This window comes from Monodon monoceros, unplaced genomic scaffold, assembly GCF_005190385.1.
Source record: "Monodon monoceros isolate NGI ecotype Baffin Bay Population unplaced genomic scaffold, NGI_Narwhal_1 Super_Scaffold_1, whole genome shotgun sequence".
Lineage (NCBI taxonomy): Eukaryota > Metazoa > Chordata > Mammalia > Artiodactyla > Monodontidae > Monodon > Monodon monoceros.
The window spans coordinates 64721296-64747232 of NW_021703765.1; the positions used below are offsets into that span (position 1 = coordinate 64721296).

Below are 25937 nucleotides of genomic sequence, written 5' to 3' on the forward strand. Positions count from 1 at the left end.
CCAGAAGCCCTCGCGCTTCCTCCGCTTCCTCCTGCACGGTCTCAGCTTTGATTCGCAAAGGTTTCTGGGAAGGGTGGACCGATACCCAAGGAAGGACTACGAATCCCAGCAAGCAGTTCGTGGCGTGAGGGCGCAGGAGGAGGAGCTCAGAGCCGTTGGGCCCCGCGGAGCCAGGTACCTTCTTTGGCGGGACGTCAAGGGCGAGTGTCCTTACCCCCACGGGAGGGCTTGGGCTCTTCCATCTAAGTCCGCGAGCCCCGCGGCGGGCCACACTATTAAACGGAATGCGGAGTGGATAGGGGAGCGAGGCCTGGGTGCCCGGTCCCAGGCTTGTCCCCCGTCCTGTCTCTGTCAGCCCCAAGTCCAGGGTTAGAGTTGGAGCCTGTGGCACAAGTCGGGTCCTGGGAACTGAATCCCTCTGCCCAGCCTCAGGGGAAGTGGCGATTCTGCCCATGCTTCATGTTACCCTCATCCCTGGGCTTCGCAGCTGACAGTCCTGGCTTGGAAGGCAGGAGACCTAGATCCACTCATTCCTTCTTGGGAATAGAAATAGCAAGGACTTAGGAGGACTAGGGCCGTCCAGCACATGTTTTCTAAGTGCCTCTGGGCCTTGCGCTGGGGACCCAGCGGTGAACAAGTCCCTGCCTTCATGGAGCGCCCATTCTACTGTGTATGGGTAGATGGGAAGGTGCAGTAATGACAAGTAATGCTTTGAAGAGCTGAAGAAAGGTTGATTGGGGAAGGGGTGGTGGTGGTAATATTTTAGACAAGGTGGGCCCCAGGGCGACACTTAACCCTAGACCTGAGTGAATAGTAGCCGTTCAAACAGGAAAACGTTGGTGCGAAGGCCTTGAGGCTGTTCTATCCTGGGGTGTTTGAGGGGGAAAAAAGTAGAGTGGACTATGAAGTAGGCTCAGGTCAGCTCATATCTGGCCTTGTAACCCGTGGTAAAAAGTCTTAGTTTTTTCTAATTGCACTAGGAAGCCAATGAAGGGTTTTAAGCTGCGGTGTGACATGATCTAATTTACATTTTAATGTCATCATTTCTGGCTGCTCTGGAGAACAGACTGAAGAGGGGAAGTTGCTGTGGTGGGTCAATTGAGGCAGGGTGGTAATTTAGATTAGGGTGTGGATTAGAGTAGTGATCAGATTTGGGATGTATTTTTGGAGGTGGGACAAACAGAACAAGCTGACAGATGCATGTAAGGGCTTACAGGAAAGTGGACTCAAGAATGGCATCAAAGTTTTGACCTCAGCAACTTAAAATCAACAGGATGATCTTAAGTTCTGTTTGGCCACATTAAGTTTGAGCTGCCCCTTAGGCATCAAATGGAGGGGTCCAGAGGCTAATTGGGATTTGGATCTGGAGTTCAGAGGAGAGGCCTGAGCCAGAGATAAAAGTCATTGGCGTATGTGTGGCATTGAAAACCAGGGACTGGATTCGAGACCCGGATCTGCCTCTGACTTGTAAAAGCAACAGTAATGCCTTGTTTGGGGACTGGTAGGAAAAACGTGAAATGCTCTATATCCACCATGCGGTTATTTTCTATTTGCAAAGCGTCCTGGTAGCCCTTTCGGGCAGGAAGTTGTGAAGCTTCTGGGAAAGAATACTTATATCTTGCTGACAACTTCCCAGATGAGTTCAGAGGAGGGAGGAATTATTTTAGGTGAGATGGGTAGGGAAGACCACAGGGAGTTAAGGTGGGCTTGTTTTATTTTTTTGCCTTTTTAGTTCATTCTCATTTTGGAGCAACAATTTTTTAAAAATCTAATTTTCTTTAGGCCATCGATTTCAACTTAGAAATTATTATTCTATACATAAATCTAGAAAAATTAGAAAAATGACCTTAACTTTCCCTTTGATTAATGTTTGAACTCAACTTGAACAAACTAAATTCCTTTAAACATTCAGCCCTATCTTCAGCTCAGTTACATTCCCTTACACATTTAAGTCCACTTACACATTTAATATATTTGATTTTCTTTTTAAGTACTTCAGATATATAACCTAACAAGCATAATTTCCCCAGAATACTCAAACAGTTACTAGAAAATCTAATAAATTAACCTTATAAATGTAATAAATTTTAATACTTTTCAATACTTCTAACAAACTTAGTCAAATTCTGTTTTGTCAACTTGTTCTCAGTCAGGGAATTCAAAAAATACAGGCTCCATCTCTGACAAGAAATTAGGATATGGCGGGCACCCTTAGTAGCTTTTATAGCACCTCAGTCATTTTAACGTGCAGCCAGTGTTTCCAACCATTGCTGACCCCTCAACTTAGAATCACAAGTTTCATATCAATTACTGACAGATACTTTATCAATTACCTAACTACATATTTTAACGTTTATATTTTAAACTGGAATCACAGTGCTTTTCTGTTATATACTCAACATGTCAAATTCTTTTCAATGTGATACTTTTAAGCACCAGGTAGACACTGATTATTAATAATCTTAGGACAGGAACATTAGTACAATAATTGATTTAGTCTACTACCTCTGTTTTCAATTTTAAGCTTTCCTGGAGTGTGACAGGACGCTTAGCCAGTAAGAAAACACTTTTATCCACTCTAACAAATTGTGCTTAGCATTCTCATCAAGTCGGGGTTACCATTTCAGCTTACTGAGGTGGTTCATAGTCCGACCAGTTTCTGACTGGGACACAGATTTGCGGGCTGTGTCTACCCAGAGTGACTGCCTTCAGCAAAGGCTGCCTTTGGGATGCAGGGGATGAAGAGGTCAGTGAACAGTGGAAGCTCAGTTCTCCAGGCTTTTATTTCTTGGGGGTACCTACTGGGGGTGGCTAGAGTCCCTGGTTAAAATGCAAATTTCTGAGCCCCTCTCCAGATCTGCTGAGCCAGAATTCCTGAGGATCTGATTCAGGAGACTTCATTTTTAATAAGCTCCTCACCAGGAGCAATGGAAAATTTTGAGGAGTTGTTTTGAGAGGGTTGATCTGATGCTGCCAAGGGTGGGCTGAACTAAGGAGGCTGGTCCAGATGTGAAGGGGTGAGACCTGACTTGGGCAGTGGTAACAGAGAGTCACATGGTATTTGGAGCCCAGACTTGGTGGTGGGGAGAGAAGGGAAAGGCAGAGGTGTTTATATGAGTCAGGGTATATGGTTCAAGAGCCTCTTTCAGACTATTTTTGCCTTTCCTATTTGGAAACTCTGGCCTCTTGGGACCTCTAACTATCTGGTGAGAAACTGTCTCCATCCTGAAGCTCCTGGAGCCCAGATTTGGGTTCAGCTGACCTTCACTGGGCCAGGTCCACTTGGAATCAGGGCTTGTCCTATCAACCGTCAGCCTGGACTGAGGAAAATGTTTACGCTAGATCCCTTTCAACACCACCCCCGGCCGGTTCATCCAGGTGAACCAGGTCACTGGAACCATCCATGGAAGCCTCCTAAGGAAGAAGGAATAGGGTTTATCCCTGCCTGACAAATTTCCCACTTTTTTGAAGGGAATTTTTTGGGAAAATTTTAAAACTATACACGCCAAAAATAGAAACTTAGAAAAACACAAAATGAAAAAAAGAAAATCCCGCACATCGTAATTTTATTCTCTAGACATAACTACAGTAAATATTTTGTGTCTTCTCCAGTCTGTGTGTATATGTGTGTGTTGAGGCGGGAAGTTCTTTCTCCTTAAAAAAGTGGTATCATGTTGTACATACTGTTGTGACAATGAGTCATTTTTCATTTACAATATGGGATGAACATTTTGTCCCTGTAGGGAATTGTTCCCTTTGACTGATTCTTCTTTAACTGAAGTATAGTTGATGTATTACTTTGACTTGATTTTTTTTTTTTTTTTTTTTTTTTTTTTTTTTGCGGTATGCGGGCCTCTCACTGTTGTGGCCTCTCCCATTGTGGAGCACAGGCTCCGGACGCGCAGGCTCAGCGGCCATGGCTCACAGGCCTAGCCGCTCCGCGGCATGTGGGACCTTCCCGGACCGGGGCACGAACCCGTGTCCCCTGCATCGGCAGGCGGACTCTCAACCACTGCGCCACCAGGGAAGCTCTGACTTGATTTTTAATGGCACCATTGAATAGGTTTGCTCACACCCTACTCTTGCTCCTTGCCAGTTGTGGGCTCCCTCTACCCAAAGCTATTTTTAGGGTAAAATGAGGATGGTAGGCTTTGTGCATCATCATTGAACCCCTTCCCCCTCTCTACACAGGACCCTGAGCGGTCTGCCTGGCATGTGGTGAGCAATGGATAACTGTCAGCTCTTTTTACTCTTGGACATTTGGAGTTTGATTTCAGGACAAGCTACATTGCAGTGCTCACCTTGGTACCTAGATCTTCGAGATGATCTCTGATCATTTCCTTGGAGGAAGTCCCTGTTGGATGCAGGCGCCCCTCTTTGGGACCCCCGGCACAGAGCTTGTTACCTATGACTGTTACTGGGGGCACATCTGTCGGCCACCCATCCCCAGCACATACTCAGCTCACGTTCTCGTGAGAGCATGGACTCTGTGTCATGAAGCGTGAACCCCAGTCTGGCAGAGAGGAAGTGCTCAGTGTGTTTGGCTGGTGAATGAATGACTGAAAAGGGAACCATGGAACTTTAGAGTTGTGCATATGCAAGTGGGAGGGGGGCCCTCCTTTGACTTGACTCAGGAGAGTTTTGCATTGTGGGGCACTTTGTACCTGTGGCCATCACAAATTATAAAGTGATTTAGTTTCTCCATTCATTTATTTCACTGTATTAGTTAGCTGTTGCCGTATAACAAATTACCCTAGAATTTAGTGACTTACCACAACAAACATTATCTGATACGGTTTCCGATGGTCGGGAATTTGGGAGTGGCGTAGCTGGGTGGTTCTGGCTCAGAGTCTCCCACAAGGTTGCTGTCAAGCTGTCAGCCAGGGCTGCCCTCCTCTGAAGGCTTGACTGGGGCTGGACGGTCTGCTTTCAAGCCCACTCACTTGGCTGTTAGCAGGAGGTCTCAGTTCCTTGCCATGTGGGCCTCCCTACTGGGCTGCTCACAGTATGGTAGCTGGCTTCCCCCCAGAACAAGTGATCAGAGAAAGGGAGACACCAGGATGGAAGCCACGTTGTCTTATAACCTGATCTTGGGGGTGACATACCATCCCTCGGCTCTCTTCTCTTAGTCACAGAGACCAACCCTGATATGCTTTGGAACGGGAGACACAAAGTGCAGACACCAGGAGGTGGGGTCATTGGGTGCCACAGAGGCTGGCTGCCACGTCCACAGATGTGCATTAAGCAGCACTGGCTTGCCAGACGCTCTGCCAAGCACCTAGCATGCACGACTCAATCCTCACAGTACTCCTGTGAAAAGTATTATTACCCCCGACTTCCAGCTGAGGCTCAGGGGCAGGTAGTTTGACGAGAGTATCACAGCCCGCGAGTGGCAGGGTTGGGATTCAGGCCTGGGTGGGTGGCTATACAGTAAGGGCTGACTTGTGTGGCCTGCGTGACTTCAGGCAAACTCCCTCCTTCTCTGTTCCTCAGTCTGTCATCTCCCCCCTTAGACCAGCATTTCTCCAAGTACGGTCTGTGGACTCTGCATCAGGGCCTCCTTAGACCCTACCCCTGTCCCAGACCTGCTGAGTTAAGAATTCGCTGTGGGTGGAGCCCCCACTGCCTCATATTGCTGAGAGTGGATGATTACTTTAAGAAGTGAACACGTTTATAAAGCAGAAACTAACACACCATTGTAAAGCAATTGTACTCCAATAAAGATGTAAAAAAAACAAAACGAAGTGAACACGTGAATGAGGTCAGGATGAGAAAGCTTCGTGGTTGCTACAAAACCCTGGGACATCTGAGGGAGACCCTTAACATATCAGGGCTCCTATCAGGGGAGACATCTGCATCTTCTTGGCACTTCTGTTGGAGCTGGGTCCTGAGCAGGCAGTCTGCAGGCCACCTGCAGGGGCCGGGTCCGATGCCGCCAACTCCAGACAGCAGGCATATGTGGCGCTGGGACATTGCCATACTCCTAGTGGGCGTGCAGTAAAGCCGTCCTCTGGCTGAGGTTTGCTGTTCACCTGGGGTCTGGTGGTGCCATAATTAGAAGAAATGACAGGTAAGCTCGAGGGCAGCATGTGGTGAGCACAAGTCCTGTATAATTACAGCATGCATCCCAGCCCCTGGCCACGGCCGAGCTGTTGACTGATTTTAGCCTTGTGCCAAAGCCAGCTCTGTACCTGAGACGCACGTGATGAAAGCAACCAAGAATATCAGTGAAGCACAGATGTCTGCCTTGAGCCAGCCTCACGGTGGAGCGGTGGGGTGGGGAGAGAATGGGTCCCGGGTCAGCCAGGCCCCAGTGTGAATGCTGGCTCCGGTGTGCCTTGGCACGCCTGGTGAGGGCTCCACAGGAGGTGCACGGGGGCCCTCAGCACCACTGGCCCACCCACAGCACTCAGGTTGATGAGAAATCTTCCTTATCAGTGTCTCTCCCGGTCGTGGCTTTGAGCAAAATAGGAGTGAGTGTTTGTGAACCTGTTTCCTAATCTGCGAAGTGGATGCCTTGATATCTACTCCGAGGGTCTGTGAGGATTAAATAAGAGGATGCCTAGCACACAGGAGTCAAATCTGATTCTCCTTTCTTCCTTCCTCCACCCCACAGCATCTCAACTCGTTGGTCATCTTTTCCTTGAGCCCGGAGGCCTGCAGTCAGGTGCCGTGGGCTCGCCGGGTGTGGTCTAAGTCGGTAGTGGGGGCCCTGCTGGAGACAGAAGCCCTGCAGGGAGGGTGGGGGTGGCAGAGACCTGCTTTCGGGGGCCTTACGTGTCTCTCTTCTCATCCCCGTCCTTGTCCCCAGATTCAGGCTTGTAGAGAAGAGGGTCGGTGAGCAAAGGGCGGGAGGCCTTGGGCTCCACGGGTGGCTCCCTCGCTTATTCCACCAGCAGTTCTGCGTTTGGTCCTCTCTTCCGGGTGGTGCAGTTGGACAGACAGACAGAACCCTCTGCCCCCGTGGAGCCTGTATTCTAGTGGGGAGGCAGCTCTTGTGACAGTAAATCAGTGTGTGAGACGAGCTATGGAAAACAGCAGGTGGTGAGGGGGCAGACGTGTTTGCTGCTGTGACTTTGGCTGCAATTTTAAATCAACTGGTCAGGACGTGCTGGGGGTAGGAGGGGAGTGAGCTTCCCAGGGGATGATGGCAACAGCAGTAACGGCCTCCATTCTCTGTGGTGGTAAATTCACAGCAGCGGCGGGGTCCCTGTTTTATAGCTAAGGACAGACTCTGGGAGATGAAATAACTTTCTAGTGGTGGAGCTAGAATTTGAACCCAGGCCTGTGTGACCTCAGAGGGTGGTCCCACTAGCATTGCCCTCTGCCCCATGCCCATGAGGAGCCACCCTGTCACCTGGCGAAGCTCCAGGGAGCCAGCAGATGCTGTCGCCACCGTGGACCTGGTCTCTGGGAGTGGGTGGGTGGCACTGCCTGTGTTCCTGGTGAGGGAGTCGGGCCGGATGGTCCTGTGTTCCGGACAGGACCTCGCTCACACACTGCAGCGTGCGCCAGCCTCAGAGGACGAGGATGAATCACAGCAGAGAGGGCCAGCTTAGTCAGCACCCCATGCTGGTGTCTGGGTGCCGTAGAGACGTCCGGCTGTCCCCATTCCCCTTTCCCTGACCTCCCACTCAGGGCTGCCAAGTGCGGCGGTGCAGGTTGTGCCTTGTGCAAGGACGCCTGGCTACGAGGTGAGGCAGAGTGAAATACGCTCTGCTTGCCAAGTTGTGTGTCTGGCCCGGTGCTGTGTCTGTCCAGAGGATTCTGCAGCCGCATCTTTTGCTAATGTGCGCCAGGGCACTGGAGCGGGAGGGATTTGGGTCAGGAGCTCTAGAACTTCACACCTGGACGATGCCTGGGTGAGGTCACCTTGCTGGAGGCCAGCTCCTAACCAGGGACAGGGCCTCTGCCTCCATGGGGTCAGGCCTGTGAAGGAGGCAGGAAGTGCTGGCCCCTCTAAAGCCGCTCTGCTCCCTTGACACTGTTCCCGGGCATTGGGGGCTCTGCAGAGCTGCTGTGCAGGCAGAGGTCTTAGCCTGCCAAAAGGGCTGAGGTTCAGTCCCACCCCTGCCTTGTGCTGTGTGCTTTGGACAACTCAGTTCCCCTTTCCTGGCCTCCCTTGCCTCATCTGTAATATGGAATAGCTGACCACAGAGGTCACTTGGGCACTGATATCCTGTTCCTTGTTCTGAGTCTCAGTTTTCTGAAATACAGGCTTTTGGAGGCTAATAATAATGATGGTGATGATGGCCAATGTTTCTGGAGGGCCTCCTGTGGGCCAGGCTCTGTGCTAAGTGACACACGTGTGTGTGTGTGCCCTTAGAGATCACCTGGTCTAGCTGTCTGCCTCCCACTTCACATGTGGGGAAACCGAGGCCTAGAGAGGGCAAGTGACAGAGCCACATCTTCACCTGGCAGAGCTGGGACTAGACACAAAGTCCATTGACCCGTCCTGGACGGCTGAGCACTTCCCCTGTGCCAGATGAGGGGTGGCCAGTGTGGGCAGAGGGAGGCACGGGTGGGCAGCGCTGCCACGATGGCCCTCAGCTGAGGCTGGTGTGCCCCCCATGGTTTGTACATGTGAGAGAGAGGGGAAAACACAAATACACACGCTCACACAGACACACACAGCCCAGCCCCGAGGGGCTCATCATTTGAATCGGTGTTGCTGGGCAGATTGGGAGAGGGGCGTGTGATCTTCATTTCCTGGTGGTTTGTTTGGAGACCTGCTTTGCCCTTCCTGGATGTGTGATCTGGGGCACCTCACAGCACCTCTCTGGGCCTCAGTTTCCTCAATCGTAAATGAGGTTGTAATACATACCTCTTGGGGTTTAAAGGGGCCACGTGGTCCTGGGGGTGTAGTGAGTAAAGGAAAGCTGTCATCAGTATGATTTGTTAGGAGGCGACTTTCATAAGTGATTAGGAGTATGGGCTCTAGAGCCATCCTGCCTGTGTTCTAAGCCCAGCTCGGCTGCTTTCTAGCAGCATGATCTTGGCTAAGTCACTTCACTTCTTGGAGCCTCAGTTCCCTCATCTGAAACCTCACAGGTTGTCCTGAGGATTAAGTGAGATGATGGATTATAAAGCTTTTAGCCCAGTGCTGGCACATAGTAGGTGCTTAGTGCATCAAATATTACATAACATTTATTGTACACTTGCTTAATGCCAGACATTATTAGTGTCATTTGTATTGCTGTTACTCTTTTATTAATAATTCATTTGGATTCAAACTTCCGTGTGCTGCTCCCTAAGCAATCAGCCAACCCGTTGGACCCACTGCCCCATATTCCTACAGTGAAAGTAGAGGCCTGGAGAGGTCCAAGGTCACACAGCTGGCTTCCCAGTGCCCTGTGTGGTTTTGCCTAGCTAAGTCTGCCGCAGAGCCACTGTTCCTTATCAGTCTCCTGGAGGAACGCCCCTCCCACTGGCCCTCCCTTCCCCTCCCCTTTATGCTCCAGAGCCAGTGGCTCCTCTGAGCTTCAGCCTTCATGAATGGCTTAGTTAAGCACTCGGCCGTTAAACGTTCATCTCTTACAATTTCAGTCCAATTCCTATAAGTTTATTGGCAAGACAGGGTGTATTAGAGCTGCCAAATTTAATATATCAAGTCCGCGTGTCTGGGATGCGGTTTCTCAGCAGTAATGGGAGAAGAGAGGTTTTATACGTTTTCATTTTGAATGACTGTTCGTGATCCCATTACAGCCCTTGACTTAATGGCTGCTGTCTCTGCCGCAGGAGCGGCTTTCTCCATCCCTCGCCTGGCTGCCTGGACTGTCCAGGGGCTTATTTGTCTCTGTGTCTCTTCCCGTTCTCTTCTTCCCAACATGTATTCCCCCATCTCTCTGCCCTGTGGGTCAGGTCTCAGCTTTAACTCTACTTGCCAGATTCTGAGAGTCTGGGGCTTTTGCCGCTGGCCTGGGCTGCTACCTCGTGACCTTGGGGAAGTCACTTTTCTTCCTCCTCTTGGCCTCAAGAACCTGCTCTGGGGAATGAGGGGTCAGACTATAGGACCTGAAAGGTGAGAGGCTATTCTGGGCTCAGCCTTTGCAGATCCCACCTGGTGGCCCTGAGTGAACCCATTTGTCCTCTGGTCTTGTGACACCAAACGGGGACTCAAGGGCTGGCCTTGAGTCATGGCTGCAGATCTCCTGGGTCAGGAGTGGCAGCTGTGGTCACCAGGACTGAGGGGTCTTAAGTGTCTGAAGACCCTGAAACGTTCTCATTTCCCTCTGTGATTGCCACCTAAGTGTTTAGCTGATCTCCTTGGGAAGCTGTGTGCATTTCTACCTGAGCCCTCTGGCTTCTCTAAGCCTTAAGCTGGCTGTGAAAGGGAGGACACCAGCAGCAGGATTTTAGGGCACCTGGGTTTGCCTTCTGCTTACCAGCTATGTGACCTTGGGCAGATCGCTTCCTCTCTGTGAACCCCAGTTGTCCCATAAGGAAAATGGGAATTAACTCATTGTTGAATAACAAATATTTGGTTGCCTACTCTGTACCATGCACCACTTTGGGGGCTGGGGCTTTGTAAATTTTATGTAGAAAAATAAAGTGTGAGTGTCCTAAAAACAACAACAAAAACACAAAAATATCCCAGCCCACATGGATTTATATTCCTGTTGAAGGAAAGAAAAATATAATAAACATAACAAGTAACTTATTACTTCAAAGGTGATAAAAGTGAAGCAGGGAATAGGGAAAGCTAAGTGGAGGGTTCTGCAATTTTAAATAAAGTGGTCATGGGAGATTACTGAGAAGGTAGTATTTGAGCAAAGATCGAAGGAGTCAAGTGAGCAAGCGGGGCAGGTATGCGGGGGGGAGCATCCCGGCAGAGGGAACAGCAGGTGCAAACAGCGGGAGGTGGGCGTGTGCCTGGCGTGTGCCTGGCGCGTGTGAGGAGCAGAGAGGGGGGCTGTGCGGCCAGCATGGAGGAACAGGAGAGGGGACGTCAGAGGTGGTGGTGGGGGCTGTCCAGAGTGGATGAGGTGGTGGTTCTCCAGCCTGGCTGCAGACGAGAATTCCCTGGGGTGCATTAAAACATGCTGATGCCCAGGCCTCACCCACTGTGTTTCTGCTTTAACCGACCTGGGGTTGAAGCTGGGCGTCAGAACTGTTAAAAGACCCCTCTGGAATGAGGCCTCTCAGGCCATAAGCATCCGCCCGGGTAGCCCCTCATGGGCTGTTGCGGAGTTCATACGAGCTGGTGTGGGTAAGTAGAGCCTTCCTGACGTGGCGCAGGCCTGGCCCCCGGGCATGCTCAGGCAGGGTGGTGGCATTTCCTCTGCGCTCTGACCCAGCGCCCTGCGACTTCCCAGGCAGCGGCAGCACCTGGCGGGGGTGACCATGGGGAAGCGTTACTTCTGCGACTACTGCGACCGCTCCTTCCAGGACAACCTCCACAACCGCAAGAAGCACCTGAACGGGCTGCAGCACCTCAAGGCCAAGAAGCTCTGGTACGACATGTTCCGAGGTGGGTGTTGCCGGCCTGGCGGCCGGGCTGACGAAGCCCTATTCTCCAGTCTTTCTTATCATCAGACAGGGAAACGCTGCGGGCCAGCGACAGTGCTGGTCTGGGCTCTTTGAGGAGCAAAAGAGAGGAGGCCTGGGTTGCTGGCCCCTGGGGCAGATGGGCCCTCAGAAGGGCAGGTGGAAGGCGAGCTCCTTTCCCTGCAATCCTGACTGAGGGCTCCGTTCTCTGACGCCTTGCCAGGCTCTGGGGACACTGTGGCCACGAAGAAGGCCTCTCTAAGGAGCTAATGTCTGGGCCCACAGCTGAAAGGTAGGGAAAAGCCAGTGGTCCATCCTGGGCAGAGGGCAAAGCGCCAGCTGCTCTCGGAGCCGAAGAGAGGATGAGAAGGAGCATGGTAGGGGCCGAGGCTGGCCACAGGGCCGGGGCCAGATCGTGCAGGCCTGTGGAGGCCACGGTAAGGGGGATGGGCAGAGGGCAGCCTTTGAAGGGCTGTGGACAATAGCCACCACGACTGGAGCTACGTTTGATGGCGATGGCCGACTGCTGCCTGAGCAGGGGGCGCAGTAAATGGCTGTCGAATGACTGAGCTGCTTCTGGGAAAGGCTTATGAGGCAAAGGAATTAAGGCCATAACCACCTGGCACAGGGCCTGGCACCCAGGAGCATTGGCTGGAGGGGAGCTGCTGCTGCTCTGCTGTCTTTAGACACACTGAGCCGTAGTGAGAGAGGCACCAGGAGCTGGACAAATGGAGGGGGACTGTGGCAGTGGGGTGGGGTGACCAGGAGCTCCTGGAATGAGCCGGGGCAGGGCTGGTGCTCCATGAGCTGGGAAGCAGGATTCCAGGACAGGGCCCAGAGGCTGGAAGGAAGAAGCTGAGTCCCAGCAGCTCAGAAGGGGAGACAGAGAGTTCCCTGGTCTGTGACTCAGATTCAGGTCACTCACATTTTATTGAGTGCCTGCTGTATGCCAGGTGCCTTCCATGGTCTGTCATTTGCTTTTCTCAGTAACTCTGTAAGGCAGCAGATCTAAACCCTTTGAGTTAGGATCACCTAGAGACCTTAAAATAAAAAACACTGATCCCCTGACCCCCATCCCCAGAGGCAGGTTTGGGCTGGGGTCTAGGCTTGGGTGAGGGAGAGTGGCCAAGCCACTCAGCAGACCAGGCGTGGCTATGGTTGCAAGGGGCTGGGAGTGGGGGCAGAGGGGAATTCAGGGGCAGAGGGGTCTCCCAGGTGCCTCAGAGGCCTCTGAACCTGGTGTCAGGCAGAGGCTTCCTGTATCCCAAATCCAGTAGGGGCTGCGATCTGGCGTGGTGCTAGGCCTCAAGGTTATCCTGGTGTTTGTTCCTAGTCCCAGACTTTCAGCCAAGAACCCTGGCCCCGTGGGTACAGGGTTGATTGGAAGAGGGCTATAGAAAAGATGAAACAGTGGGTGCCACGAGCCCCTTCTCAGGGTTCCCAGCATTCGCTCACATCCCCAGCCATATCCAGTCCTTAAAACAGCACTTCGAGGGAAGCTGAGCAGGCCAGGGGGCCCCACTTACAGGTGGTGACTTAGAAATCCAGAGCAGTGGATCACCTCACCCTGGTCCCCAGGCTGACATATGAGCTCTTTCCCCTTCCCTGGGAGGCTTCCCCAGGGCTCCAGCTCACCTGCACAACCGCACAGCACAGTCTCTGCAAGGGCACAGGGTACCCTGCCTCAGCTAGGACTCGAGACCTGCTCTGCTCCCGGCTTCATGGCCTTGAACAAGTCCCTTAACCCTCAGAGGGCTGATGATCCATCTGCCTTGGTCAGGACAGGCATGGGCCCTGGAGCTGGGCTGCCTGATGTCAGTCCCAACGTGTCACTCACTAGCACTGTAGCCCTAATTTTGCCATGTGTAAAACAGCTGTAATAGCCATACCCCGCCTCCCAGGGATGTGACGGGGCTCAGTAATCTCCTGATGACTGTATGGCACGTAAGGACTTACTAAGTAAGAACGATGCTTATGGGTCCACAAAAGGATTGGCCTTGTACCCTTTATCTCATGGCTCATTCATTCAGCCAACACTTGGTGAGCGCTTAGCGTGTCCTTGGCTCCCAGAGAGGCTCTGAAGACTTAAAAGGTGAATAAAACAGGGCCCCTCTCCTGTGTAACCTCACACCCCATTACAACAGTGTGTTCTGGGTGGAACCCCTGTCCCACCCAGGCCTCCAAGCCCTGCTGAGCTGTCCCTCCAAGCTCCAGCCACACTGACCACCACAAGTACTGTCCCCTCTGCAGGCATGCCTTTCCTGCTGTCCTCCCCACCCCAGACAGTCCTCCAGGACGCCCTCTCCAACTCCTGGGCCAGGTCAGGTCATTTGGCTGCGTGCTGGCTGTTTACCCCGTTTATATCCACGTGGATTAGTGTGACTATTGGAGTGGAAGGAAGGACCAGGTCTGACTTGTTCTCCACTAAATCCTCATCCTGGCGCAGCGCCTGGCACACAGGACGTGCTCAGTAAATGTTTGTTAGATGAATATCTCAATGAACAAGCAAACAAACCCAGGGCAGCAGGGCAGCTGTTAATTTGGGGAGCTGAAGCGAGAAGGACCAATAGGGTCAGATCATGAGGAGCCTTGAATGCCAGGCGGAGGAGCAGGGCCTGTGGCTGGGGGTTCTCAATCCTGGGTGCACTTCAGAATCACTAAGGAGCTTTTAACAATTCTCATGCCCTCCCCTTAGGTGAATTACAACAGAACCTGAGAAAGATGGGCTTGGGCTGTGTATACTTTAAAAGCTGCCTAGTGATTCGCCGTGTGGCTGGAGTTGAGACCCACCAGCCAGATGCTGGGCAGCCTGGAACTCTTCTCCCGTACTGAGTCACCCCACCAGGGCCCCTTGTCTAAGACTCAGACTCAGCCCCACTTCCAGTTTAGCTGTCCTACCCCAGTGGGGCCCTGGGCAATGTCCACACGCCCTCCACCAGCCCTCCTCCCCAGGGAAAGCCTCTGGCACCAGCTGGGTGGGCTGAGTCTGACAAGTCCAGTGCTGACCCTCTCCCCACGCTGCTGGCCCACCCACGCTCCTGCAGGCCGCCCCGGGAGTAAGTCCTCTGATAGCTAACTCTCGACCCCAGCAGGCCAGCCCTGAGGAAGTGAGAAGCCCCCCTCAGAGTCGGCTACTCACCAGCCACCAGGAAATCAGCAACCACACAGGAAAGGGTGGGGGCTTGAGACGCACAGGCCAGGGTTCAGACCTGGCACTGCCACTTCTTATGTGTGTGCCCCCTTTCCCTGTGTGAACCTCAGTTTTTCCGTCTGCAAAATGGGGATGTTCATGTAAATGGTGGGTTTATGAGGAGGAAATGGAGTAAGAACTGCTCTCGTTTGTTGAGCATCCACTCCAGAGGCTCTCAGCCCTGGCTGCACATTAGCATCACCCGGGGACCATGATGCTGAAGCCGTTCCCAGCCCCACTTTCCCACAATTCTAATGTGGGACCTCCTCTGCCCAGTGCTCTCTCCATCCGTTATCTTATTAAATGTTGACAGCAGCCCTACCAGGTGAGAATTCTCCCATTTTACGTATGGGGAAACTGAGACTTAGAGTTCACCTACCAGTCAGGGCTCGTTAATGGGGAGCCCACCTAACCCCTCACTCCATTTGGACGTGGCCTGGAGAGTATCCAATTGGAAATGCTTGGTGCCTGCTCCAGCTGGAAAGTCTGACTTGAGGGCTAGGTAGGAATTTAGTGGTGAGGTCTCCATCTTGGAGTAACCAGCGGAGATGTGTTTGATTTCCGAATAAATTTAGGAAAGAAACAAGAAAGTGTAACAGAAAATCTAAACAAAGAAGAGCAGAGGACCCAGGGGGCTCTTAGAGTGAAGGTCAGAAACACCAGGGGAACTATTTTGACTCGGTGACTTTGGAATCCAGTGAAAAGGAATGGCTAACACCATGAAATGAAGCATAGAAGTCAGAAGTCAGGTGGGATAAGGCTTCCAACAGCCATTAGACTTCTGAGGTGGAGGTCATGGTGACATTTGGCGGATGTGGTGCTGTGTACCTGGACTCAGTAGCCCATGGTCCTTCCTTTACCCCAGCAGCCTCTAGAAAAGGCAGCAGATGGACGGGGAAAGTGCACAGCTCAGACCTGGCCTCTCCTTCCTCCAGGGCGACATGAGGGCCTCTGAGTCAGGGCACCTTCCTCACTCGTCTCACTCACTTACAGATTTTGACTGATTGATTCCTTGCCCACCAAGGAGCATACAAGATTTAAACTGTACCTATATGATGAAAATAAAAGTAGGAAAAATCGGAGGAAACCGGGGTTAAGGTTCATATCCAGAAAGATTGCCAGGAAGTCCTGTTGAGGCCGGTGGCTAGTGTGAGAGGGGAACAGAGGGAGGTGGGGTACAGCCTTGGCCATGGAGCAATGCCTGGGCCCTGGGGTTTACTGGTGGGCTTTTTAGGTTTTTATTTTGAAATAATTAGAGAGTCTCAGGAAGTTGCAAAGACAGTACAGAGAAGTCTTCTTCTGGTACCAGGACTTCAAAAAAAAACACCTCCCAATATGATCTACTGTGCAAAGTTGAGAGTCTCTGACCTCAAACCTGGTCCAGGCCTTTGGCTGGGTCTAGGTGGGGTGGGTGGGGCTGAGGTCACCTGAAGCTCGGATCCCTCTGCCCAGCATCCCTACCTGTGGTCATCCCCTCTTACACTCCTCCGTGGATGAGGACCTCTTTCCTTCCCTGATCTCAGTGGTAGGAAGTGCCCGTGTGCAGCTAAAGTCTGAACCCGGATCCCCTCTCCTCGCAGATGCAGCTGCCATCTTGCTGGATGAGCAGAACAAGCGGCCCTGCAGGAAGTTTCTACTGACAGGTAAAGCGTTCTACTCCGTTCAGGTCCCCTAGGGACCAGCATGCCCTGTCTGATCTGCTTGGACTTCCGCACAGCCTCCCCCCACCCTCCCGCCTGAGCCCGCTTTGTGGCCTTGGTGCGTCAGCTGACTTGACACAGTCAACAGGGGCCTTCCCAGGGGTTGTGCCTTATGACATCCAGGGCTTGGTCCTCAGCTCTTCAGACCTAGAATGTGATTTTATCAGCTTACCCAGAACAAGCAAGGGCTGGGAGATTGCAAGTAAATCCAGGAGATACTAATAGGTGTAATAGACTGGCTGATTAAGTTAGCCTGGGAGCCTGACCTCTACTGTGCCCGACCTCCACTGTGCCCTCCCTCCACTGTGCCCTCCCTCCCAGCAGGCAGGGCTGGAGACAGGAACAGGCCTGACAATGCCGAGAAGCTTCAGGGTTAGAACAAAGGATGCTGGGTGTTGATTTCACTGCTCAGTATGCAGCTAATAAAGATGCATATAGTTCAAAGAGACAAAAACCTCAGTAAGTGAAGGAGCCAAAGGCAGATGAAAATAAGGGTAGGAAAAATAAGACAAGGCCAGAAGAATGCTTAGTCTCCTCCATGCTTGCCTTGAGGTCCTGTATACTCTAAGGGTTTGGCCTTGAGTTTCCTAGCAGCCAAGGCAAAGAGGAAAGCCATGATGATTAACATGGTGTAAAAGGGAGCTTAGCACCAAGGAGAGGTACTGCTGTTGGCCTAGGAGAGCGGGGTGAATGGCTGTGCTCCCCTCAGGAGACCATGCTGCCCCTAGAATGGGCACCAGGCCTGCGAATCAGGGGCTGCCATTCCCCATGGGCTGCACCTTGATGTGAACACGCTGCTGGTAGGCAAGGCTGTCTTAGGATACCTCTAGTCTCCTATTATTATTATTTTTAAAATTTATTTATTTTTGGCTGCTTTGGGTCTTTGTTGCTGTGTGCGGGCTTTCTCTAGTTGCAGCGAGCAGGGGCTACTCTTTCATTGTGGTGCGCAGGCTTCTCACTGCGGTGGCTTCTCTTGTTGCGGAGCACAGAGAGGCTCGCGGGCTTCAGTAGTTGTGGCACACGGGCTCTAGAGCACAGGCTCAGTAGTTGTGGTGCACGGGATTAGTTGCTCTGCGGCATGTGGGATCTTCCCAGACCAGGGCTTGAACCCATGTCCCCTGCGTTGGCAGGCGGATTCTTAACCACTGCACCACCAGGGAAGCCCTATTTTTTTTATATAATTTTTATTGGAGTGTAGTTGATTTACAGTGTTGTGTTAGTCCAGGTGTACAGCAAAGTGAATCAGTTACACATATACATATATCCACTCTTTTTTTTTTTTATATATATTCTTTTCCCATATAGGCCATTACAGAGTATTGAGTAGAGTTCCCTGTGCTATACAGCAGGTTCTTATTAGTTATCTATTTTATATATAGTAGTGTGGATACGTCAGTCCCAATCTCCCAATTTATCCCTCCTCCCCCTAGTCTCCTGTTATTTTGAGAAACATTTTGGTCTCCCCAGTTGAGATTTGGAAAGCCAACCTGGACTTTGGTACCTCCTTGACAAAGCTGCCATTAAAGCCTTTCTGGGGCACAGTCCAGCTACTTGTGCCCCCCTCCCCTCCCACCCCCCGCCATGGGCAGGGGGCACCAAGGCAGGGGTGTGAGGAAGCAGAACCCTCTCAGGGACCCACCCATAGTTAGTCGGGGCTACGGGCCAGGGCAAGGGGAGGTAACAGGAGACAAGCCTGCAGAGGCTTATGGAACCCAATCATGAAAGGCTTCAGTGGACTTTGGTCCCCGGCCAGGGAAGGGCTGTGAGCAGGGCCTAGTGGACCAGACAGGCCATGCTGGCTGCTCTTATGGCTGGGCCAGAGAGAGTCCAGCTTCTTCCTCAGGGCTGGAGTTGCTACTCCTTAGTCCCTAACACCCTGCCCCTAAAACTCTGGTGGCCCCTCATCAGGCTGCCCTTCAGCTCAATGGTAGGAGTCCATCCCGGGCAGCAAGTGACTCTCTCCTCCCGTTGCAGGCCAGTGCGACTTTGGCTCCAACTGCAGATTTTCCCACATGTCAGAGCGAGACCTGCAGGACCTGAGTATGCAGGTGGAGGGTGCGTTTCACTGGGACCCTGGGCTGGGCAGGGGTGGGTGCTGGGGGGATGTAGGGGAATGCTGCCCTGTGTCTCCCCCCTTCCCCCTCTTTTGTGGCTGCCATGTGGGGTAGGCTGAGGGCTATCCAGGGCATCAGGAACTGCTTTCAAACCACACCAGGCATGAGTGGAGAAGGAGCCAGGGAGCCCCCATCCATGTGCCCGGCTGGGTTTAAAGTGACACGCATGGCTTCCTGTCCAGGAGTCCTGAGGGTGTGCCTCAGCCCCACCTGGGCCCTGCTAGCCTGGCATTCATTCATGTACACCCACCCTCCCTTCCTCAATCAGGCAACGTGTTTGGAGCCCCTATTCGGCCCCTGGCAGATCCCCCACTGTGCTCTGGGGACAAGGGGATAAAAAGAGCACCTTCCCTGCCCTCAGGATGCTCAGGCCTGGGGACTACAGGGAAGGGCAAGTTCAGCTTCCCTCTGGAAACTGGCATGTCTGCCTTTGGGAAATTCACTTCCTACTGCTCCAATTAGAGATAAGGAAATTCCCACTTAGATGGTCTTTATCGATCTTCGCATGCAGCCCCTCACTGAATGGATGGAGAAACTGAGCCTCATGTGAGCCCCCATCCAGTGCGGCTCCTCTGTCCACGTGGCCTCGGGCAGCCAGCGAGCGTCTGGGGTGGCCTGGCCTTCACCCTCATCCACCAATAGGCCTCACTCCCCTCCGACCAGTCAGACCCTGTGGGCAGTAACCTGCCCTGGGGATCTGATGACAGTGTAGCAGCAGCCCTGCCACAAACACAGGTTTCTAGGAGCTTTCCCAGGGTGGAAGTGAGGCCTTATGGGCCAGGCCAGCGAGTCCTGGTGACAGCTGTATCTCCAGCTCTTCCAGCCATGGTCTCTCAGAGCCTTTGGCCCGTGGTGGGAGAGCGCAGGCTTTGCCCTGTTCTGCAGCCCACACTGCCTCCCTGACCCCAGGTTTGGACCCCTCCTGAGGACCAGGCTCTCAACTGTCCTGTGTCCAACTCCAAAAAGCTTGGGAGGCAGCCAGTGTTTTGTCTTCACTTCATGGGGAAGCAGAGTGAGGCCCAGAGGGGCTACCTGGGGAGGTGGCTGCAGGATGGGGACAGGCCAGAGGACCTGCTCCTGGCCTCCCAGCCCGTGCCTCCCCCCCCACCTCTGGAAGGTTCCAGCTGCTTTGTGAGAGTGTGGGGTTCAGATGGGGGTGAGTATGCCCCTCAGTTGCCTGTCTCTCTATCCCCACAGAGGAGAGGTGGGCCAGGGAGTGGCCACTAGACGTCACCGAGCTCCCTGAGGTCCACGTGGAGGACTGGCTGGAGAAGAGAGCCCAGCAGCTGAGCTCGGCCCCAAGCAGCAGGTACAGGCCCTGTGGGTCCCCTTCTCCCATGCCCTCCAGTTGCAAGACGCCAGCCAGCTTGCCCTTGTCTCCACGAACTGCCCAGGGACCAGACACGGGTGCCCCCAAAGGACTCCTCAGGTGGGGGCCACATCGGGAGCTCTTGGGTCCCCAGGCCCTGGCCAGAGGCTGAAGGGCACTCGCCTGAAGGTTCCTGGCCTAGGCCTCATCCCCCTGCCTTAGTGGAGTCTGCAGTGGCTGAAGGGGGCAGGTGGCCAAGCCAGCTTGACTCCACATCACCAAGTCCATTGCCAGAGGGAGAGGCCTGACTGTGGTTACTGAGGCCCCAGAAAGCCAGTCACCACACTGTCCCCTCTAGGCCCTGCCAGATAGGCATGGTTGCTCCGACCCTGCAGAAGGGGAAGTGAGGCTCATGGGATGATGTGACTTGTCCAAGGGCACACAGCTCGGAGCAGGCACAGCTGGGATTGCACAGGCATGTGACAGGCTCTTTGTCATTGTCCCACTGCCTCCTCGAGGAAGTGGCTGGGGTGGGGCTGGCCCAGCTGCTGCCTGGGCCCAGCACTCAGGATGCTCAGAAGTGGACAGGGTGTGCTTTACCCCTTGTATGGGGAGCACCCTGGGTCAGGAGCCCACAGGTGTGTGCTGTGTGCCATCCCAAGTTCTCCTCTTCAAGGTCACAGCCAAGACCAAAGCCAGGGCTCCTGGGGTCGTCTACCAGGTATTGAAAGAGAGAGAAGGGAGGAAAAGGGCTAAAGGATGTGCCTGTGACCTGCCTGACTTGGTAAAGTCACCCCGTGCTGGGCTGCCTCCTTTCCCGTCCTGCACTGGGTCCCGGTGGCCTCATGGGACAGCAGCCTGGCTGGGACAGTCTGTGGGAGAGGTGAGGCTTCCCTTGAGGCTCCGCCAGGAGATGAGGGCCAAGCTTCTTGCCTTCTCCGTGCCTCAGTGAGGAGAGCTTGTTAAGCTATTTTAAAATTAACTTTAATTGTTTTTAAATCTGTGCCCAGTTTGTCCCCCGACCTTGAAAATATATAGTACAGTCATGACTCCTGTGTTGGAATGTGACATCCCTTCCGTCTGGTCTTGTCAGAAGTGGTTGTGATCTTGGTAGTGTGGGCACCTCCCTCGGGACTGGTCCAGGGACCCATGTCCTGCACCCCAGCTCGGGGCTGAGGCCACTCAGAGAACTCTGGGGGCTTCCCCACTCCCCCACTCCCTGGACCCAGCTGCCTCCCCGCTCCGCCACCATGGTTCCTCTGCTGGGAGTGAGCCCCAGAGGCCTGGGCACCCCCTGGGCTTGTGCCGAGGGCTCAGGGAGACCCTGTGGCTGGGCTGAGGGGGCGTGGGGGTGGGTAGAGATGGGTGCCCTGAAGTCCCTTCCTAGGGATAGATGTGTCCCTGTGCTCTCTAAGGCAGCGTGCCTGTGACCATGAGACTCAGAGGACTAGGGGACAAGATGGAGAAACTGAGGCTGAATGATGGGCCCAGAGTCGCAGGAAGAGTGGTGACCACGTGATAATCAGGTGTGTTGGTGCCGTGGTGTGCCCGGCACTCAGCCCCGGCCTTTAGGGGGGTTGGTGCCCTCGGTTTGTAGCTGAGGAATCTCTTCCCCTCCAGGAGGTTGTGACTGCCTTGGTCACACACCTACTACCCTTAGCAGCACTCAGCTGTCACTTGAGAGAGAGCTTAGGTCCCTGCCCTGGCTTTGGACCCTGGGCCACTTCTGTTACCAGGTCTAGGGCTGGCCAAGGGCCAGTGCAGTGGTTGGCCACTGCAGCCGGAAGTCTGCAGTAGTAGTGGCAGTAGCCGGCTGCTGGGATGGCAGTGACTGGAATAGAGCTTGCCGCTGGGGACCACCCTAGGCTGAACCCTATCCCCTGGGCTCCTCTCCTGCTGACCACCCAACCTGGCCCCTTCCAGGGGACCTGCTTTTCCACTTGTTCTCTGTGCCTTTGCACAAGTCCACCTGCCTCCTGAGGGCTTGCAGCCAAAATGAATTACTCTCTGGGCAGAGCAGGCCAGTCCAGCCTTGAGAAAAGGAGGTTGTTAGGAGGGAGGTGACCATTTATCATTGCTTTTGCCATCACAGCCTCGGTCTTCCTCAGCCCTCTCCCTTCAGGTTGGTCTCATGAAAAATGATACCCACACCCTGCAGCCCACAGGCTTTGGGCTCTGCCCTTGCGTCCCTGGCCCCCACTCCGCAGGGTCAGGGAGGTGGATTGCAGCCAGGAGGCTGCCTCTCTCTGTTCCCTGAGTCTACCATCAAGGCAGCCCTGTGGCAACAGTGCCCTCTCTGCCCTTCACCCACCCTGGCTCTCCTAGACATCACGGCAGCCCTTCCTGGTCTACCTGCCTCTGCTCCTCCAGTCCATCCTCCACACAACAGCCCCAACCAGCTTCTAGAACACTCCCTGGCCCCGGCCCTGCTGAAACCCTCCTGGGCTTCCTCCCCGTCAGGGGGACCCGGACTCCACAGCCCAGTTTGCAAGGCCCCGGAGAACTTCCCTGCCGCCTCCACGGCCCTTGAGGGTCACCTTCTCACCTCTCCCATCTGGCCTCTTTGTCACTCCCGCTGGATGCTTGGCAGCTGGTTAGGTGTGGTGGGACGTTTCTGATTTTGGGGCACCTTGTGCACACTATTTCCTCTGCCTGGAACTGCCCCACCACCACCACGTCTGCCTGGCAAAGTCAGACTCATCCTTCAGGCTTTAGCTGAGACATCTCCCCTTTCTCCCCTTCCACCCCCGGGCCTCCCCCTCACGGCCCTGAGCTCACAGTCATCAGCCTGGTGCAGACCCAGGACATGTTGGCTGCATGAGAGAGCATTTGGAGGAGCAGGGTCCCGGCCTGGAGGACTATTCCTGAGTATTAGTGCCGTGGGCGCCTCGTGGGGACGGGTCTGGTGGCCCCTCTTCCTCTCTGGGTGTCTGTGTCCTCCCCCCAGGACACAGGGCAGAGATGGCTGCCTGGCCCACCTGGGGCCACCCAGACCTGAGGGCTCTGACCTCACAGGCTGAGCGGAGCCCTCAAGGTGAGCCGGGCTAACCATCCTTGTAAAGGGGAGATGGAGGCTCAATGGGGCCCCAGCCTGGTGCATTGTCCCACCCCCCACCCCCACCCCCCACCCCTTGCCCCAGCAGACTGACCCTGAGGCACCTGCTGGGAGCAGACAGTAGGGGGAGGGAGGGGCCAGCCTCAGGTGAGCAGGCTGATCCCTGCGAGGCCAGTGCTCGCCCCAGCTTTCCACTGTTGGCTCTTCAGGTTGTGACTTTATCCGTCTTAATCTTCCCCTTTGCACCCCTCTCAGGGCTGGTGCTACTGTTCTGGCCCAGGTGCCTCCCTAAGACTCTCTCCTTCTAATTAGGACCATAGCTGGGGACAGGTGAAAGAGAGCTGCCCTGTCCCTGTGACGGGGCAGACAGGCCAAGAGAGAAGCCACGAGCACAGTCCTACGCACCTGTGTCCCCGTCTGCTCCGTGCAGACTGGAGGGGTGTGCTCCAAGGCCTCGGGGCCCGCATGTCTGAGGCCCGGGGAACGCACCCTTCTCCTGGCGGGAGGCCTCAGCTGCCCGGGAGTCTAACCCGTGTCCTAGAGGAAGGGCCTGAGGCTCACAGGAAGGGGCTCCCTGATGGATCACACCCTCTCAGAACTGCGGTCACCCCAGCCCCACGGGGAGCCAGGGCTTGGCTGGCAGCTGGGGCTCTCCCTTCCAGCAACTGCGGAGCCTCCTCCATTCCCACCCTTCTCTGCGCCTGGTGGAGTTTATAAAATCTCCCCGGCACCATAAATCATGCTGGGAGCCGCTTTCTGTGCTTTCCAGTGGGCAGCAGGCTGCCGAGCAGGGATTCCCCTGTCCTCGCGCCACGGGAGGCCCCAGAGGCTGCACCGGGGCTGCCTGAAGCCCTTGCTTTGGGTCCGACAGCAGGTCAGGCCCAGGAGGGGTGGCTGGTCGAGGCTTCAAACCTCTCAGTGGGCCTGGGACGCTCCCGTCCTGCAGAGGCCCGGCCACTGGGCCCCTGAGCCTGCCAGGGCCTCACCTTCACTGAAAGTGGGACCTGGGGGTGGGCTGGGCTGGGCTGGGGGCAGAAGCGTGAGGGACCAACATCTGGGGCCCACGTGTAGGTGGCATTCCGGCCTCTCACCCCCCATTCTAGACTGTGTCGCTTGGGCCCGTGACTGATTCCATGCACCTCAGTTGCCTCATCTATAAAATGGGGTTCAGTAAGGATTCTTGAGGTTCCTCTCGGCTGTGCTGTCTGGCCCAGAGTAGTATCCAGGCAGTAATAGCGCTCAGCATGGCTGTTTGTCATCAACAAGCATTCACTGGGTGGCTCCCTGTGCCAGGCCCGGCTCTGGGCACTGCGGGAGCAGATGGACGCCACCCCATCCCCTGGTCTCTCCCCCTTGGAGAGCTCCAGTCCTACAGGGGCGACGTGAGCTCCCAAGTGAGTTCAAGGTAGCCTGAGGGGCAGAGCAGCCCTGGAGCGGCAGTCTGAGTGGGGGTCAAGTCCAGAAGGATCGGAATGTGAAGCAGTTGGTGGGGAGGCTGCCTGTGCGCCTCAGCGGCTCCCTTAGGACAGGGCCACCCCGGGCTGAGCACACAGGGTGGGTGCTTCAGATAGGCCCCGGGCCTTAGGAGGTGGCTCCTGGGGCGATGGATCTTGGGGAAGGGGAGTAAGTAGCATGAGAAATAAGGCTTTTAAAAAATTTTTAGACATTTTTTTCTCATTTCAAAGGCTTGCGTGCTTGAAAAACTTTCTTGAAAAGTATAAAGAAGTAAAAAAAAATCACCCATAATTGCACCGCTCAGATAGAACCACTGTTAACATTTTGCTGTGTCTTCCAGGTTTTTTTTTTTATGCATTTATATATGCTATATATCTTTAAACAAAAATAGTATCATGCTATATACATTATTTTATAAGCTGCTTTTTCTCCCTACTCACACAGTATTATACATCATGACACCTTTCCTCATCAGTGCATATAAGTTTGCCTTAATTCTCACGCAGGCTGCGTAGCATTCTCTGCTGTGGACGTGCATATATATTTAATTAGTCCCCCACAGGTGAACACTTAGGTTATTTCCATTTCTTATAGCTCAGTCTCTGCCCACAGCCCCCCTATTTCCTTGCGCTCAATCCTAGAGGTGAGGTGGCTGGCTCAAAGGGTCTGCGTGTTTCTGAGACTCTGCCTTCCAGAAAGGTGATACAGGCAGCTGCCCCTGCCCACAGCTGGGGTGGTGGGGAGGGTGAGCTGGAGGGGGGTGCCCCCGCCTGGGCCTGAGCTGTGCTCCACACTAATTCTCTGTTCTTTTCTTTCCCTCTAGGGCTGAACCCATCAGAGCCACCGTCTTCCAGTACCCGGTGGGCTGGCCACCAGTCCAGGAGCTTCCTCCATCCCTGCGGGCACCCCCGCCTGGGGGCTGGCCCCTGCAGCCCAGCGTCCAGTGGGGCTGAGTCCCTTATCCCTGCCTAGTCAGCCCTCCAATCAGCCACAATAAAGATAAGGGCTTGTACAGGGGACACCCAGGCCCCCTCCTGCTGCACCCCATGGAGCATCTGAAACTAAAGACCGGGCCTGGCCTGGCCTCTCTGAGGCCTAAGTGTCCTCCCCAACCAGGTGCAGCCCTGGTCCTGGCTCTGACCCAGGCAGCTCCACCACCCCCACCCCAACGGGACATCTTGAGAAGACTTCCTTCCAGATGTTTATAAAGAAAGTCTGTCACCACCATTGTGCGGCTGCTCTTGCCCCTTGCCTGGCGCCCTCAGCTCCGTGCTCTGGCCCTGGGTCAGATGATGGGCAGGGCTGGAGTGAGGTGAGGTCCTCTCCAGGGTGACCGGTGCTTGCTGCCCTTCTCCCTTGGGAGCCGGCAGAGGCTCAGCACAGCCGGGCAGGGGGCAGCCAGCGTGGCTGTGACTCGCCCAGGCGAGCAGTAGCCCCAGATCTGGGGAGGAGAGCTGAGGACTCAGTCTGCTGTCCTGGCCCCCACATCAGCCCGTGCTGAGCTGGTGCCCAACCGTGAGATGGCACAGCTTGGGCAGGGATGGGAGCTGGGTCTCCAGCCTGGATGGTGTGGAGAAGTGGGCGACCCAGGAGGACGGGCCCTGAGCTTGGGAGAGTGGCCTGGCTG

General features: G+C 54.3%; 1 protein-coding gene across 2 annotated transcripts; it reads left to right on the forward strand.

Moving 5' to 3' along the window:
• Positions 1-70: 70 nt before the first annotated feature.
• ZMAT5 (zinc finger matrin-type 5) lies at positions 71-25739 on the forward strand. 2 transcript variants are annotated; one of them, XM_029234515.1, is made up of 7 exons: positions 93-174; positions 11316-11470; positions 16258-16320; positions 18352-18432; positions 19689-19800; positions 21216-21326; positions 25134-25739. In XM_029234515.1, the coding sequence occupies exons 2-6, from the start codon at positions 11344-11346 to the stop codon at positions 21280-21282; spliced, it is 450 nt and encodes a 149-aa protein (XP_029090348.1). In that variant the 5' UTR covers positions 93-174; positions 11316-11343; the 3' UTR covers positions 21283-21326; positions 25134-25739. The 2 variants fall into 2 exon arrangements, with proteins under 2 accessions (XP_029090347.1, XP_029090348.1); XM_029234514.1 differs by lacking the exon at positions 21216-21326 and having other exon boundaries at positions 71-174; positions 25134-25535.
• Positions 25740-25937: the final 198 nt, after the last annotated feature.